The sequence below is a fragment of the Phyllostomus discolor genome, chromosome 8, assembly GCF_004126475.2.
Source record: "Phyllostomus discolor isolate MPI-MPIP mPhyDis1 chromosome 8, mPhyDis1.pri.v3, whole genome shotgun sequence".
Taxonomy (NCBI): domain Eukaryota; kingdom Metazoa; phylum Chordata; class Mammalia; order Chiroptera; family Phyllostomidae; genus Phyllostomus; species Phyllostomus discolor.
Window position 1 is genome coordinate 111,089,984 of NC_040910.2, and position 12,891 is coordinate 111,102,874.

General features: G+C 61.6%; 2 protein-coding genes and 1 long non-coding RNA gene across 7 annotated transcripts; 1 reads left to right on the forward strand and 2 right to left on the reverse strand.

Annotated features, from left to right (window-relative positions):
- Positions 1-1,884: 1,884 nt before the first annotated feature.
- On the reverse strand, positions 1,885-6,212 carry TRIM65 (tripartite motif containing 65). Of its 4 annotated transcripts, XM_036034147.1 has the most exons (7): positions 5,521-6,212; positions 3,987-4,082; positions 3,487-3,720; positions 3,227-3,401; positions 3,027-3,092; positions 2,112-2,638; positions 1,885-2,081 (listed from the first exon to the last, which is right to left on the reverse strand). In XM_036034147.1, the coding sequence occupies exons 1-7, from the start codon at positions 5,944-5,946 to the stop codon at positions 2,064-2,066; spliced, it is 1,542 nt and encodes a 513-aa protein (XP_035890040.1). In that variant the 5' UTR covers positions 5,947-6,212; the 3' UTR covers positions 1,885-2,063. The 4 variants fall into 4 exon arrangements, with proteins under 4 accessions (XP_035890040.1, XP_035890039.1, XP_028376425.1 ...); XM_036034146.1 differs by having other exon boundaries at positions 1,885-2,638; positions 3,027-3,100; positions 3,235-3,401; positions 5,521-6,211; XM_028520624.2 differs by having other exon boundaries at positions 1,885-2,638; positions 5,521-6,211.
- LOC118502252 lies at positions 5,779-6,699 on the forward strand. Its single transcript, XR_004904958.1, has 2 exons — positions 5,779-5,914; positions 6,235-6,699. It is a non-coding gene; the product is annotated as an uncharacterized LOC118502252 (long non-coding RNA).
- Positions 6,700-7,717: 1,018 nt separating this feature from the next.
- Positions 7,718-12,691, reverse strand: MRPL38 (mitochondrial ribosomal protein L38). 2 transcript variants are annotated; one of them, XM_028520348.2, is made up of 9 exons: positions 12,360-12,507; positions 12,049-12,228; positions 10,703-10,837; positions 10,416-10,624; positions 9,812-9,884; positions 9,607-9,652; positions 8,599-8,757; positions 8,250-8,386; positions 7,718-8,071 (listed from the first exon to the last, which is right to left on the reverse strand). In XM_028520348.2, exons 1-9 carry the CDS (start codon positions 12,424-12,426, stop codon positions 7,935-7,937), a joined length of 1,143 nt encoding a protein of 380 aa, XP_028376149.1. In that variant the 5' UTR covers positions 12,427-12,507; the 3' UTR covers positions 7,718-7,934. The 2 variants fall into 2 exon arrangements, 1 of the variants encoding a protein (XP_028376149.1); XR_003685093.2 differs by having other exon boundaries at positions 8,599-9,652; positions 9,812-10,624; positions 12,360-12,691.
- Positions 12,692-12,891: the final 200 nt, after the last annotated feature.

Genomic DNA, 12,891 nt, shown 5'->3' on the forward strand with positions numbered 1-12,891 from the left:
ACTGGGGACCTGGGCATGTGCTTTGACTGGGAATCAAACCGGTGACCCTTTGGTTAACGGGCCTGCGCGCAATCCACTGAGCCACACCAGCCAGGGCTGCAGTATTGGGTTTTGTTGTTGTTTTGTTTTTTTAAAGGTTGAACAGAAACAAAAAGGGAACAAGCAAAAGCAGCCCAACCAATGAGAGTAATTAACAAGCCATCCTAACTTCGCTTGCACCTTTGAAAAAAGCTGAAATGGGATTCAAACCATATTCTTCTTCAAAATGTCTTGACGTACTTTTTAAAAAATTGGATTTGCGTTTATTTGCAATCATATCTCCAGAGTGTTTTAAAAGTAGACAATGAGGCTTATAACTAATAAAAACGGTAGTCCCTGTGCCCCGCCCACTCCAGGCTCCTGCGCAGACGGGTCTCTGTCGAAGGTCCCGCCCACACCGCGGGAGCACGTGGGAGGCGCCTCCAGCCTGTGTGTGTGCAGGGGGGCGGGGGGGGGGGTGGTTAGAGATTCTCGCTCCCTTCTCTTTCGCGTCGATGTCCACTGTGTGCATCCCAGGTCTGCCTTTCCCTTCACCGGTTCACCTCTTCCCTTTTGGAAAGTGCCCCGGGAGCTTCCGGAGACTGCAGGTGGGGGAGCCTGCGAAGGCCTCGGTTCAGCGCCCAGCCCTGGCCGGCAGCTTGGCTGGGCGTGGCCCCCTCCCACGGCGGAGGCACCCTTCTTCCGCTGGGCATCTCGCAGAGGTGCGCCGGCTCCCCCGTCTTCTGGACCCCAGGTACTCGGAGTTCTGTTTCCTCCGGAGCAGCCTTCGCTCCACCCCTCACCTCTCCCACCTCCACCCCAACGCCCTCCGACTCCACCGGCCCCTAAGCCCCTGTCTTTTATTTATCTATTAACTTTCAGGGGGGGTTTAACTTTAAAATTTTTTTTTCAGTTACGGTTTATAGTTAATATTTTGTATGAATTTCAGGTGTACGGCATGGTGGTGAGACAATCGTATATGTTACGAAGTGCCCTCCCCCCATATTTCCAGTGCCCCTGGTACTGTATGTTTTTTAAAATTTATTAAAGATTTTATTTATTTTTAGAGGGAAGGGAGGGAGAAAGAGAGAGAGAGAAACATCAGTGTGCGGTTGCTGGGCGTCATGGCCTGCAACCCAGGCATGTGCCCTGACTGGGAATTGAACCTGTGACACTTTGGTTCGCAGCCCAAGCTCAATCCACTGAGCTGCGCATCCAGGGCTTGGCTCACTGTTTTTCTACAGAGCAATTTCACTTTACCTTGTACAAAGCTCCCTGCTCAAAAATATTCATTGTGGCAATATTTTTATGGCCCTAAATAAAACAACTTCAGTGTCCAGTAATGTGTAAATAAATCCTGCGAGTCACTAGAAGGACTGTTTGTTTATATAGTAATCATTCTGGTAACAATTTTTATCATGTGAAAAATGCAGAAAACACAACTGTTTATGAAATGGCAATCACAAGGATGTACAAAATAGCAGACCAAAATATACCAAACTGTTAAGGAAAAAAAAAAAGAAATAGAGACCAGGAAGAAGGAAGAAGTAAAAACCTCTTTTCTCTGGGTTTTCTGTGGGAATGCTTTGTGTGGCTCAGCCCCCACACATCCCGACACTCCCTGGTCTGCCCTGTCTCGGTGGGAGGTGCCCTGAGCTGACACGTGTGCTAGCTGGCCGCACGCCCTGGTGTGTACTGCAGTGCACACTCTCTCCTCCGGGACCAGGAGCCCCTGGGCGCTGCCCTAGCCTCTGAGGCCCAGGTGGCACTGAGAACTGGGTGCTGCCTGGGACGGGGGCTCCCATTTTATTCCATTCCCAGTCCCTGTCCCCTTCCAAGAGGCTGGAGAAGTGAACTCTCGTTGCAGGGGGGTCCTCCCCACACCCACAAGTGGCCCCCAGCCTGGTCCCGAGTTGGTCAGCTGGCCAGCAGCTGGTCCCATTATAGCGGTGGTCTCGGGTCCTCAGGGCAGGGGCTGGGCAGCTCTTGGGCACACGGGCGCAGTGGCACCTGTTCGCAGCGAAGATTTCCATCCGGTGCCTTCCTCAGCTAAGCCCAGAGGCCTCTTCCTGGAGCCCTGGAGGGGGCCTGGCCCCGGGCCTATGGCACAAGGTCAGGGTCCTACCCTCCAGGAGCCAGAAGATGGGGCAGAGGGGCCGGGTGAAGATGGCGTGGAAGGTGTGCAGGCGCCGGACCTTGGGCTCCAGGCTGTAGAAGGTGAGGCAGCCAGAGGCCAGGTCCAAGTCCACGCCCAGCAGCTTCCCCGACACCCTCGGGAGGCGCCGGGCCTTCCCGTCGTGCCAGGCCTGGGCGCTGTCCTCCTGGACGCAGAGCCCCCAGGAGCTGGGCCCGCGGCCGATGTTGTCCGTGTGGGGCCCCAGCTTGTGCCGCGCCAGCTCCGGGTAGGCGACGCCCACCGTCACCGAGTGCTGAGATGTGTGCACCTCCCAGTAGTGCCGCCCCGACCGGAAGCTCTGGGCGCACTGGACCTGCCAGAGCTCGAAGCTGCCCTGCTCGGCCGGGCCCCGGGGCGTCCGGCAGTGCTTTACCTGCTGGGCCTGCCGGGACAGGTGCAGGTGGCGGTTGGCGCTCTCGGGGTCGAAGGTCAGATTGCGATAATCTGTCAGGGAGAGATGGACGGAAGGTGAGCGAGCCGGCAGAGGCCACCTCACGGGCGGAGCCTCCCATTAGCCTCATTTCAGCGGACAGAGTGGAGGTCCGGGAAGGTACCCTAACTTGAGAACAGTGGAAAAATCCCGACTGATTCCAGACTTGTGTGCCTGGAATCTCCTGAAACACCATACCTGGAAGCTCCACCGGCAACAGGTGTGTGTGTGGGGGGGCGAGGACAGTCCCAGGGAAGGGCACGGATGGGACAGTCACAGCATGTGCACACACACACACTCACAAGTGCACACAAACACACGTGCACGTGCGGACAGACACACCCACATCCGTGCACAATGCACTCACACACCCGTGCACACACACGCCCCTAGCCTCCTTACTCTGCCAGAGTTTCCTCCTCAGCGGACACACTGGGCTTGGGGCTGATGCCAGGGCACCCGGGGCCTCTAGGGGGCAAAGCAGAGTTAAGGGAGCGAGGAGGAAGGCAGCTCACGGCGGGCTGACTCCGCTCCCTCCCCCAGTGGTCCCTCCCACTGGGGGGCCCCCCCAAGGGTAGGAAGAGATCCTGGGGCAGCCTTACCCATGGCAACCAGGTCAGCAGCCTCAGCTGGTGCCCCGCGGGGGCCGCCCTCGTCCAAGAGGAGGCTGCAGAGCTGGCTCAGGCACCCCTTCAGGCCCCCTAGCTGCTCATCTGCGTCCCACCGGGCAGGAGTCGGTGGCCCCAGAGGCCCCGGTGGCTGCAGGAGCTGTGATTCCTGAGTCCCGGGGACAGCTGCAGTCAGCCAGGGTACAAGGGGCAGGTGTGTGGGTCCCCCAACCTGCCACCCTTTGCCCTGGTACCTGGAGGAAGGTCGGGTCATCCAGCTGCTCCAGGAGGCCCTGGATCCTGCGGTCAAAGCGAGTCGTGGCCTCCAGGTGGCCCTGCAGTCGCTGTTCCTCCTCCTGGGCCTGTGTCAGCGCCTGTGTCTCCGCCACCTTGATGTCCCTCAGTACCAAGTCCCGACGCATCTCCAGGGCCTGAATCAGGCAGCTGAACTTGCTAGAGACCCTGGAAGCCAGGCTGCAGGCCGAGCTCTGGATGGACACAGGAGGAGCGCAGGGTGGCCAGGGCCTGGCCCCACACCATGGCAGGCTGGGGTGCAGCTCCCCACTGGGCTGAGGGGTGTGGATGTGGGGAGTTGGGGCCCCAGAAACCTCTTCCCCCTGTGCAGCCACTCACTTCCTGATTTCAGGAAGCACTTCCGAGGTAGCGCATACCTCCTGCCCAGTGTCACGGGGACCAGCTGATGGCCACCCGACGGACACAACATGAAGAGGTGGTGGGTGGGGCAGGCCTGTACCTGGATGTAGCTGCGCTGCTGCTGCAGCTCCTGTAGCTGGCTCTCAGCCTGGGTGGCCTGCTGCCGGGTGACCTCCCGCATGGCTCTCAGCTGGGCCTGTGGTGCCCGCAGGGGGACAGAGGGCGAGTGACATGAGGGGCCAGGATTGGCTGTGAAGTATCCCCTCAGTCAATCAACAAATACCTGCAGATGCCGGGCATCCCCTCTTCATGCTGCCCCAGGTGAGGCTGACCAGCGGTCCAGCGCACAGAGCACTGGCCTTGGTCTGGGCCCCAGGAGATTTGGGCCGGCATCCCGGGAGGTCTAGACAAAGCCCCTTCCCCGCCTGGAACAGGGCAGTGCACGGGCAGAGTGGAAGCCTTGGGCTGAAGACCTGACTTCCAGTCCGTCTTACAGTCTGAGCTACCCGGGCAGAGCGCCCACCCTCTCTGGGTTGTAACCCTACTCGCTCTGGGCCTTGCAGGGACGGGCTGGTGGTCCAGAGTGGGCGGGGCAATGCATACATAAGATGGCTCTTCCAGGTGCCTGGCCTTGGGCACAAGGGGAAGAGGACACTCCTATATGGTTGTGCCTGCCCTGGTGCCCTTGAAGATCAAAATGTCATCTCCTGAGAGTTGCAAAAACTCCCTGACCCCCGCCCCCAAGATTTGGTACCCTGCACTTGGCCAAGAACCTGTCTTGCTCCCTTTCCTCCCTGCAACACTCGGAGGTAAGGATGGTGTGATCTCACTGCCAGATGAGGACATGGGTGAGAGAAGCTGACAGTTTGGCTGAAGTGATCAGATGTCCCTAAGCCCAAAGCTCCGCCTTCGTCCAGGCCACCAGTGGGAAATGGAAGGCAGACTCTCCTAGTTCACTGGGCGGCCCCACGGGACACCCACGCAGCCCCTCATCCCTTGCCCGCCCTCTAGCAAAACCCGGGCTCCAGTGCTGCTCGGGTCATCTGGTTGTACCACCTGTTGCCCCTTTTCCTTGTCACTGTCATTGACTGGCTTGCTGCAAACCCTCATGCTTAATGCTCGGTCTTCACGCCACCAACGGTACCGTCCAGGCCTCATTCCCTGGGAGCTAGGCGGCCACAGGGATTACCCTCCTGCACGCAGGCTCTGGGCTCCCTGAGGGACTCCCTCCACCTCAGCTACTCCCTCCCATAACCCTGGCTTGTCCCCAGCTCGGAAATCTGTTCCAAATCTCTGTTTTCTGACCACCGCCTTCTTGGAATAGAAACATCACAAAACTAAGCCCTGGCTGGCATAGCTCAGTGGATTGGGCGCGGGCATCGCAGGTTCGATTCCCAGTCAAGGCACATGCCTGGATTGCAGGCCACGGCCCCTAGCAACCACACATTGATGTTTCTCTCACTCTCTTTCTCCCTCCCTTCCCTCTCTAAAATTAAATAAAATCTTAAAAATAAAACAAAAAACCAAAAACACCACAAAGCTGTCTCCTGCTGAAGCTGCAGGGGCACACAGAGAGAGTAGGATGCACGCCCCTGCTGCCCCTGCATCCCCCCCCACCCCCCGCAGCGTGTCACCTCGCGCTCCTGGCGCTCAACTTCCAGCAGCGCCCTCTCGTGGAGGCGACACCCGCTCACGGTGCACGCGCTGCACACGCAGCGGCCCTCGGTGCGGCAGAAGAGCTCCAGCGGCCGCCCGTGCTGGGGGCAGCGCGCGCCGCCGTCGGCGCGGGAGTCCGCGCGTGGGGCCGCGGCGGGGCCGGGGGCCTGGCCGGGCTCGGCGCGCACCACTTGGAGCACGTCCGTGAGCGCCACGTTGCGGCACAGCTCGGCGCTGTCCGGGAAGGGCGCCCGGCACTCGGGGCACGCCTTCTCGCGGCGGCTCCACCCGTCCCGGATGCAGGCCCCGCAGAAGTTGTGGCCGCAGGGCAGCGTCACCGGGTCCTCGTAGAGCTCCAGGCAGATGGCGCAGGTCAGCTTATCCTCCAGCAGCTCCTTGGCCATGGCGACGGCAGCCGGCGGGCCGGAGGGCAGGCCCGAGCCACGCCTGGGGAGGGCCGGGCCTCTTAAAGGAGCCGCGAACCTTGCGGCGCGGTGGGGAGGAGTGAGGACCAGCCTAAGGAGCAGAGTGTGACAACCCTTCCTGGAGGACGCGGACCACCCGCCACTCTGGCGGCTGCACCCAATCCAGCCCCGAGACTCCCCTCATCTAGGCTCAGAGCCGCCCCAGGCAGGGAGCTGGGGTCCAGTTTTCACTCGTCTCACCCTGGGACCTCCATCCCGCTTCCCTAGACCCTCTCTCTTTCCAGCAGCTTCCAAGCAGGGGACCCGGTCCCAGCCACTAGAGACGGGAATCCCAGTGGGCTACCGGCCTCCCCCTGGCATCATCTGGAACCTTCATCTGAAAAGCTGATACCACCACCGCGGCCAACCTCCCAGGCGTTTTAGCGACCGGATGAGAGCCCTGGGAGCGCCCGGCAGTGAGCGGGGCAACTCAGCCTGCGCTTGTTAGATGCTCTCTCCTGCCCCGCGGGGCTCCGCTGCCCTTCTCCCTGGGGCTGAGTTTCAGGCATTTGCCACACCAGGACGTCTCCCTTCTCTTGGCTACGCGTAAACAGCGAAGTGGAAATTTCTGGTCACCAACAGACCAGCCCCGTGGTTTTTTTCACACCCCCTCAACGGAAACCGAAAAGCACTCTTCGACTGCACTCGGAACCCCCTCTCTAGGCCGTAGTGGAACTTCACTTTTCTATTTTTTAATTTTTTTAAAAGATTTTATTTTTAGAGAAAGGGGAAGAGAAACATCAATGTGTAGTTGCTTCTTGAGCGCCCCCTACTGGGGACCTAGTCCACAACCCAGGCCTGTGCCCTGACTGGGAATAGAACTGGCGACCCTTTGGTTTGCAGGGGGGCGCTCAACCCACTGAGCCACTCCAGCCAGGGCGGAACCTCACTTTTAGTGGCGGCTCCCCTGCAGCTGAGCAGGGGGACTGCTGCCCCACCTGCGCTGGGGCAGGACCAGCTGGAGGAGGGGGCTGTTCGGAGGGAGCCATGCAATGCCCTCACTGTGGTGCAGCTGCAGCGTCAAGTTTCCTGTGTTATAAATGCAAAGTGTTTCTTCCTGGAAAAGGTGTACAGGTCTCTTGTGTGGCTACTAGGCAGTCTTTTTGTTTTAAATTTTAAAAAGATTTTATTTATTTTTAGAGAGAGGGGAATAGAAAGGAAGAGAAACAGCAATGTGTGGTTGCCTCTCATGCGCCCCCTACTGGGGACCTGGCCTGCAACCCAGGCTTGTGCCCTGACTGGGAATCGAACCAGTGATCTTTTGGTTCGCATGCCAGCCCTCAATCCGCTGGGCCACAGCAGCCAGGGCAGTCTTTTCCCTTAGAGGGCAGGAATACCCTAACCACCCAGGGAGGGCGCAGGGTCCCTCTGGGCCCCGAGCGGCGGCGTGTGCGCCTGAGGTCTGAGGGGACTGGAGTTAGCGGGCCAAGAGCAGCATCGCACTGACTGCCCAGGGCCAGTGCGCGGGGCTGGCAGATCTCTTTCCGCAGGCCATGGCCTGCTCCTCCTCTGGGCCTGTCTACAGCCACGGGATCCCGGGGCCTCTGACCCCCTCAGGAGGCAGAGGAGAGGGGCTACCCCTGGGGTGGGAGGCTGCCCTCTTCCCACCCATGAAGCAGTACGACTATTCCGCGGAACTGGTTGGGGGATGGGGGGACTGGTTGGGGGAGGGGGCGGCTGGCTGCTCCTGGACACGGACCCGGACCGGCACAGCAGAGATCGTCTTTATTCACACGGCCGCCCCTGCCGCCCCTTCTCCCCCAGGCCCTGGGCCTGCTGGGAGGCCCACAGAGCGGCCGCCTCAGGCAGGGCCCAGAACCCCACAGCTAGGCCCCCGGAGCCGGGTATTTGCGCTCCTGCCTGCAGAGTCCAACAGAGGGGCCTGAGAGGCCCGGGGCGCTCCCCAAGGTGGGTGGCGGCCCGGCCCCTCAGTAGATGCCGTAGGTGGGCTCGTGGCTGTCCCTGTACCGGTCCAGGTAGCGCAGAGGCTGCCGGTGGGGGAAGTGCTTCTGCTTGGGGTGGTAAGGCGGCGGCCGCACGAACTCGAACACTGGCTCCCGCATGTCTGCAGGAAGGGCAGGCGGGGAGGGTGTGGGCTGCTGCCGGCCGGAGCCCCCTGCCTCGGCCGGAGCCCCCCGCCTCGTCCCCAGCTCTCCCCGACTGGGGAGAACCGCCCGTCAGGTCAGAAAAGGCCGGTGAGCTCAGGCCAGCTACCCCGCGGCTGCAGCCCACTCTGCCCTTACCCAAAAGCTGGTGGAAGACGCGGGTGACCGAGTCGTCCCAGCGACACTGGAAGAAGGCCAGGCCCGCGGGGGTCATGGCTTCCTGGTGCTTCTTGTAGAAGTCGAAGGTGCGGAAGGTCCGCTGGGCCAGCCGGTAACTGTGAGAAGATGGGGGAACCTGAACGGGGGGCGTGGGCACTGGAGCCCCGCCCCCAATCCTGAGAAGCCCCCAGGGCCTGCCTAACACCACCCCTGCCTGCCCATCTCAGGGTCCGAGTTAACAGTGAGGACCGACCACAACGGACCACTGCTGGGAGGCTGGCCTGAGGCCAGAAAGGAGGTGCGGGGGGCCCGTGGGGGCGTAGGTTACCAGGGTGAAGGCCGGGTGTCCCCAGAGAAGTCGATTGGCTGGTCCTGCTTGAAGAGCAGGAAGGCAAAGCGGTGGAAGCCAGAGCCCCGGGCGGGGAACGGGGGGAGGTAGGGGCACGTCTCCTGTCCTTCGGCCACCCTGTTGCCCGGGATGTTGGTGCTGGCAGGAGAGAAAGTGACCCGTTAGTAGCGGGCCGGTACCCCCACCACATGCTCCCTAGAGGCCGAAGCAGCTCCCGGGAAGGATCCCCACCAGGTCATCCGGTGGGAGGGGCGCTCGCTCTGGGAGCCCCCGGGGCTCAGAGGCGGAAGACAAGGGTCCTGCAGCCAGCCAGCGTGAGAGCCAAGCCCAGCAGCCTGTTTGCTGGACCCTGCACAGCCGGAGGGGCTGTCCCGGCCACTCGGGGGGAGACCACGCCGCCCTGGAGCTGCTCCTCCCTCTGCTCCCTGAAGCGCTGGGCCGTGTCGGAGAGTCTGCCCGGCCTGGCACCGGGGCAGCCACGGCGCCTCCTCGAGAAGGCCCCACTGCACAGGCGGCGGCTGCCCTGAACAAAAGTGGCGCAAACCAGGCTCCCGGTCACTGGCCTCGGTTACTCGGAAGTCCCAAAGCTAGGGTCACCTGCCTGGCGCTCGCAGCCAAAAGCCACTGGGAAAACGGAAGGCAGGCTGACCTGGGCGGGCCACAGCGGCCAGAGGCCTCTCGTGGCCCCTCTCCCGCCTGACCGCCACAGAGCCCCTCGGGGTGACGAAGGAATGTGGAGGCACCGCCCCAGACTTACGGGCGAGGAAAGGAGCTCAGGGAGATGGAGAGGCCGGCTCTCCTTCTGGACCTGTCTGCAGCCGCTGGACCTCATGGCCCCTGACCCTCTCAGGAGCAGAGATGAGGGGCCGACTCCAGGGGAGGGAGGCTGATCCACAGTGGATCTGAGACTGAAATTCAGGGGCGGCCCTTCCCACAGGGCCAGGGCCTCCCCCATGCCGGACCCGCGGCCCTGCCCCGGGTACTCACAGCAGCCAGTGCACATACTCGGCGTCCGGCTCCAGCAGGTGTCCGTCTGCACACAAACAGACCCACGGACTCAGGGCCTGCCACCCCCCCGCCCCCCCCGTGGAAGGAGCGGGAGATCCCCCCCGGCCCCTTCCCCAGCTCCCCAGGGCCCTAGATCCCGGCAGGCGAGGGAGGCAGAGAGACCCAGTGCGCCCCAGACACCCACCCAGGTTGGTGAGCAGCAGTGTCCACATGGAGCCCTCGTCCGCCTCATAGGTCACCTCTGGGGCCTGGGCAGCCTGATGGGGGAAGAAGGAGGGGGCTGTCACCCCTGGGAGGGGCACACGGCTGTTATAAAGAGAGCTTTCTGGAGAGCAGGGGTCTGAGGGGGCCTTGGAGAAGGCAGAGCCCACTCTGACCCAAACATCCCTGACAGCCCCTCCAGAGGCAGACCAGCACAGAGAAAGTTCTAGAAGGAACCGTGCAGAGTTGCCTCTCAAGAGGGCTGAGCCACCAGAAGGCCCACAGGTCAACAGGCAGGGGTGAGGGGGCACCCTGAAGATGGCGAGCGGCCAGCCGGGATGCGGCTGCTTTTGCGTTCCCTTTGTGCTCTTCTGTTCGGTAATTATCACGGTGCCGTTTACTAGGAAACCGAAAAGAGAAGCTACAGGACAACAAAACTCCGACTCAGACCACGTCTCTGCCAAGCTCGTGCCCTCGACGACCATAAAAACCTCCTCTGTAAAGGCCTTCAGAAGGGGACCGTCTGTGCCCCCCACTGGGCCGTGTCTGTCCGCGCAGGGAGGGATGGGGCACAGCCCAGCACTCACCTCGGTCGGCGTGACCTCATTGCCGTGGTACACAGGCACCAACTCATCCTCACCCACGGCGTAGGCCACGTGCAGGGGCACGCGGGGCACGAAGGTGGCACCGTGGAACAGGTCTCGGTAGAGGCCACAGTACTCTGCCAGCCGCTGCTTGTGGTAGGGGCCACAGGTCCGCTCCCACTCGGCCCGCACAGCCTCCAGTGGGATGCTCCCTGGGAAGGGATGATGCCAGTCTGGGCGCAAGGCAGGGGTGGGGGCGTGCCTGGGGCCTCTCCCCTGGGAGGGCTTACCCGTGCGCAGGCGGGCGGCCCGCTCCTCCTCCACGCTGGCCCGCAGTTCCCGGAGGACCCGTTTTCGCTCCAGCAGTTGTTGGGTGCGACAGACCTTGGGCGGAGGCAGCCCAATGTCAATCTTGTCTTTGGGATCTATGGAGGGAACACGTGTTGCAGGAAGTGGGCTCAACCCATGGGAGAGCCACCTGTCCCTACGTGGTCCTCTCACTTGCCCAACCCGGGCTGCCAAAGCATTCCCTTTAATTCACGAAACTAATGTACAGTGTGGCCTGCCTCACAGGCCTGGGCAGGGGCCAGTTGCTAAGCAAATCGGCTAAGCCTGAGATTGCACTTTCTGATCCCTAAACCAAGATAGGCTGTCCGTGTAGGAGAGGGGAAATGGAAGCAGATGCCTCCCAATTACAGCTGGGATCGATCACCTTCAGGCCTGTTCACAGCTGGCCACGGACACCACCTGCTCGGTAGAAAAGCTGATGCTACAAGGACTCAAAGAAGCGCTGCTCACACTTTAATGAACAAGCCATACAAGCCACCTGGGAAATTGAACGAATTTGACTCTGATTCAGCAGGTCCGAGTGGGCCCTGAAATGACATTTCTAACGAGCTCCCAGGTAATGCCAGTGCTGCTGGTCCCGGAACACACTTCTGAGTAGCAAGACTCTAGAGGGCTTTTAATCCAACACCTTTTCCCATTTACGTGAGGCCATAACAGTAATTAACATACACTAACCCTTCGTTAAGGATGGATTGTCTAGGAATTCCATCGGACTGTGTCCTTTAATCCTCACAATTTTGTGACACAGGCACAGTTATTTGACTTTATAGTTGAAGAAATAAAAGCTCAGAGAACTCACTCCTAAGAGGCTGACTTGGGTTTCACCCCACGCCTGTGCCCTTAACCGCCACAAACACCGTCTCTGGAAATGCCTTCCAAAAGGGTGCATTTGTCAGTTGGTCAGTGGCAGGGATTCCAAGTCACCTTGCGCAGGGCTTTTAATTTCACTCAGCCAAGTACTGCACACTACGCAGGTGCAAGGATCCAATGACGGGTAAGACAGGCAGGATCCCTGTCCTTAGAGAGCTCAACGTCGCGGGGAGCAGGGGGGCGCCGCGAGAAAGTAAGGATGCAGTGTGGCCAGGGCGACGTACTATTCTAGGAGCCCAGAGACGGGGACCGGCCAGGAAAGGGTTTTAATAGAAATATCTGAGGTCCAATAGTGGCGGAGGGAATTTTCCAAGCAGAGGGACCGGACCAACAGGTGTGAAAAATTCTGCTAGACCCGGCCCGTTCCCCAATGCTCGGCGAGGACGCCGGTGGGGCCCTTGCTCTGGTCGCCCCGCACCTGACTCTTCCACGAAGTGCTCGCGGTAGGTCCGCCACCAGTGCGGGGCCCGCGCCTCCTGCTCGGCCCGGCGCCGGTAGCGGTCGAAGCTGCGGTATTTCTCCAGCCGATCCAGGTTGCTCACATCGATGTCCTCGTTGGGCATCGGCCCCAGTGGCGGGGTCCTGCGGCTCAGCGCGGCTGCGGGCAGAGAGCGGGACGTCAGACGGGCAACCGCCAGGCCTCGCGAGGCCGAGGCGGGCGCTGGCTCGAGTCTCAGGGATTAGGCTAAAGGGAGACCTGCGAGAGCCCCACACCCTTAACCGGCTCACCCGAGGTGCTGAAGCCCCGCCACCTCCGACTTCCGCCCAGCGCGGCTCGCCACCAGGGCGCCGCCATCTTTCCTCAGGTTCACCGTCCCCGCCCCTAGGACCCCGCAGAGGTGGCCGGCACAGCGCCGGAGTGCGCGCGGAGGCTCCGCCCTCTAGCCCCGCCCCCGAGCCGAGGTCCTGGGAGCCGTGCCCACGCCGAGGCTCCCGACTCCTCCTTCCCTGGAGTCCAGCGACCTTTCTTCCTTGCCGGAGGCGGCTGCGGGTCCTGGGAGCACTGGTCCGTGAAGTGCCGGGTGGACCACGGGGCGGAGCTGCGAGCGATCGCGTCCCCTGCCTGCGGCCGGCCACCAGGGGTCGTCACAGACCGAGGGCCGTAGACTGGGCCAGGCAGCTACCGGCACGCGCCGAGGTCTGCCCTTCGCCGAGCTGCGGTGCGGCTCTGGACCCACGCCCAGAAGGCGGCACCCTGAGCCCCGCAGTGGGGCAGGGGCAGGGGAGAGGTGCGTACACTGGCTGCGTGTGACCTTTCTTG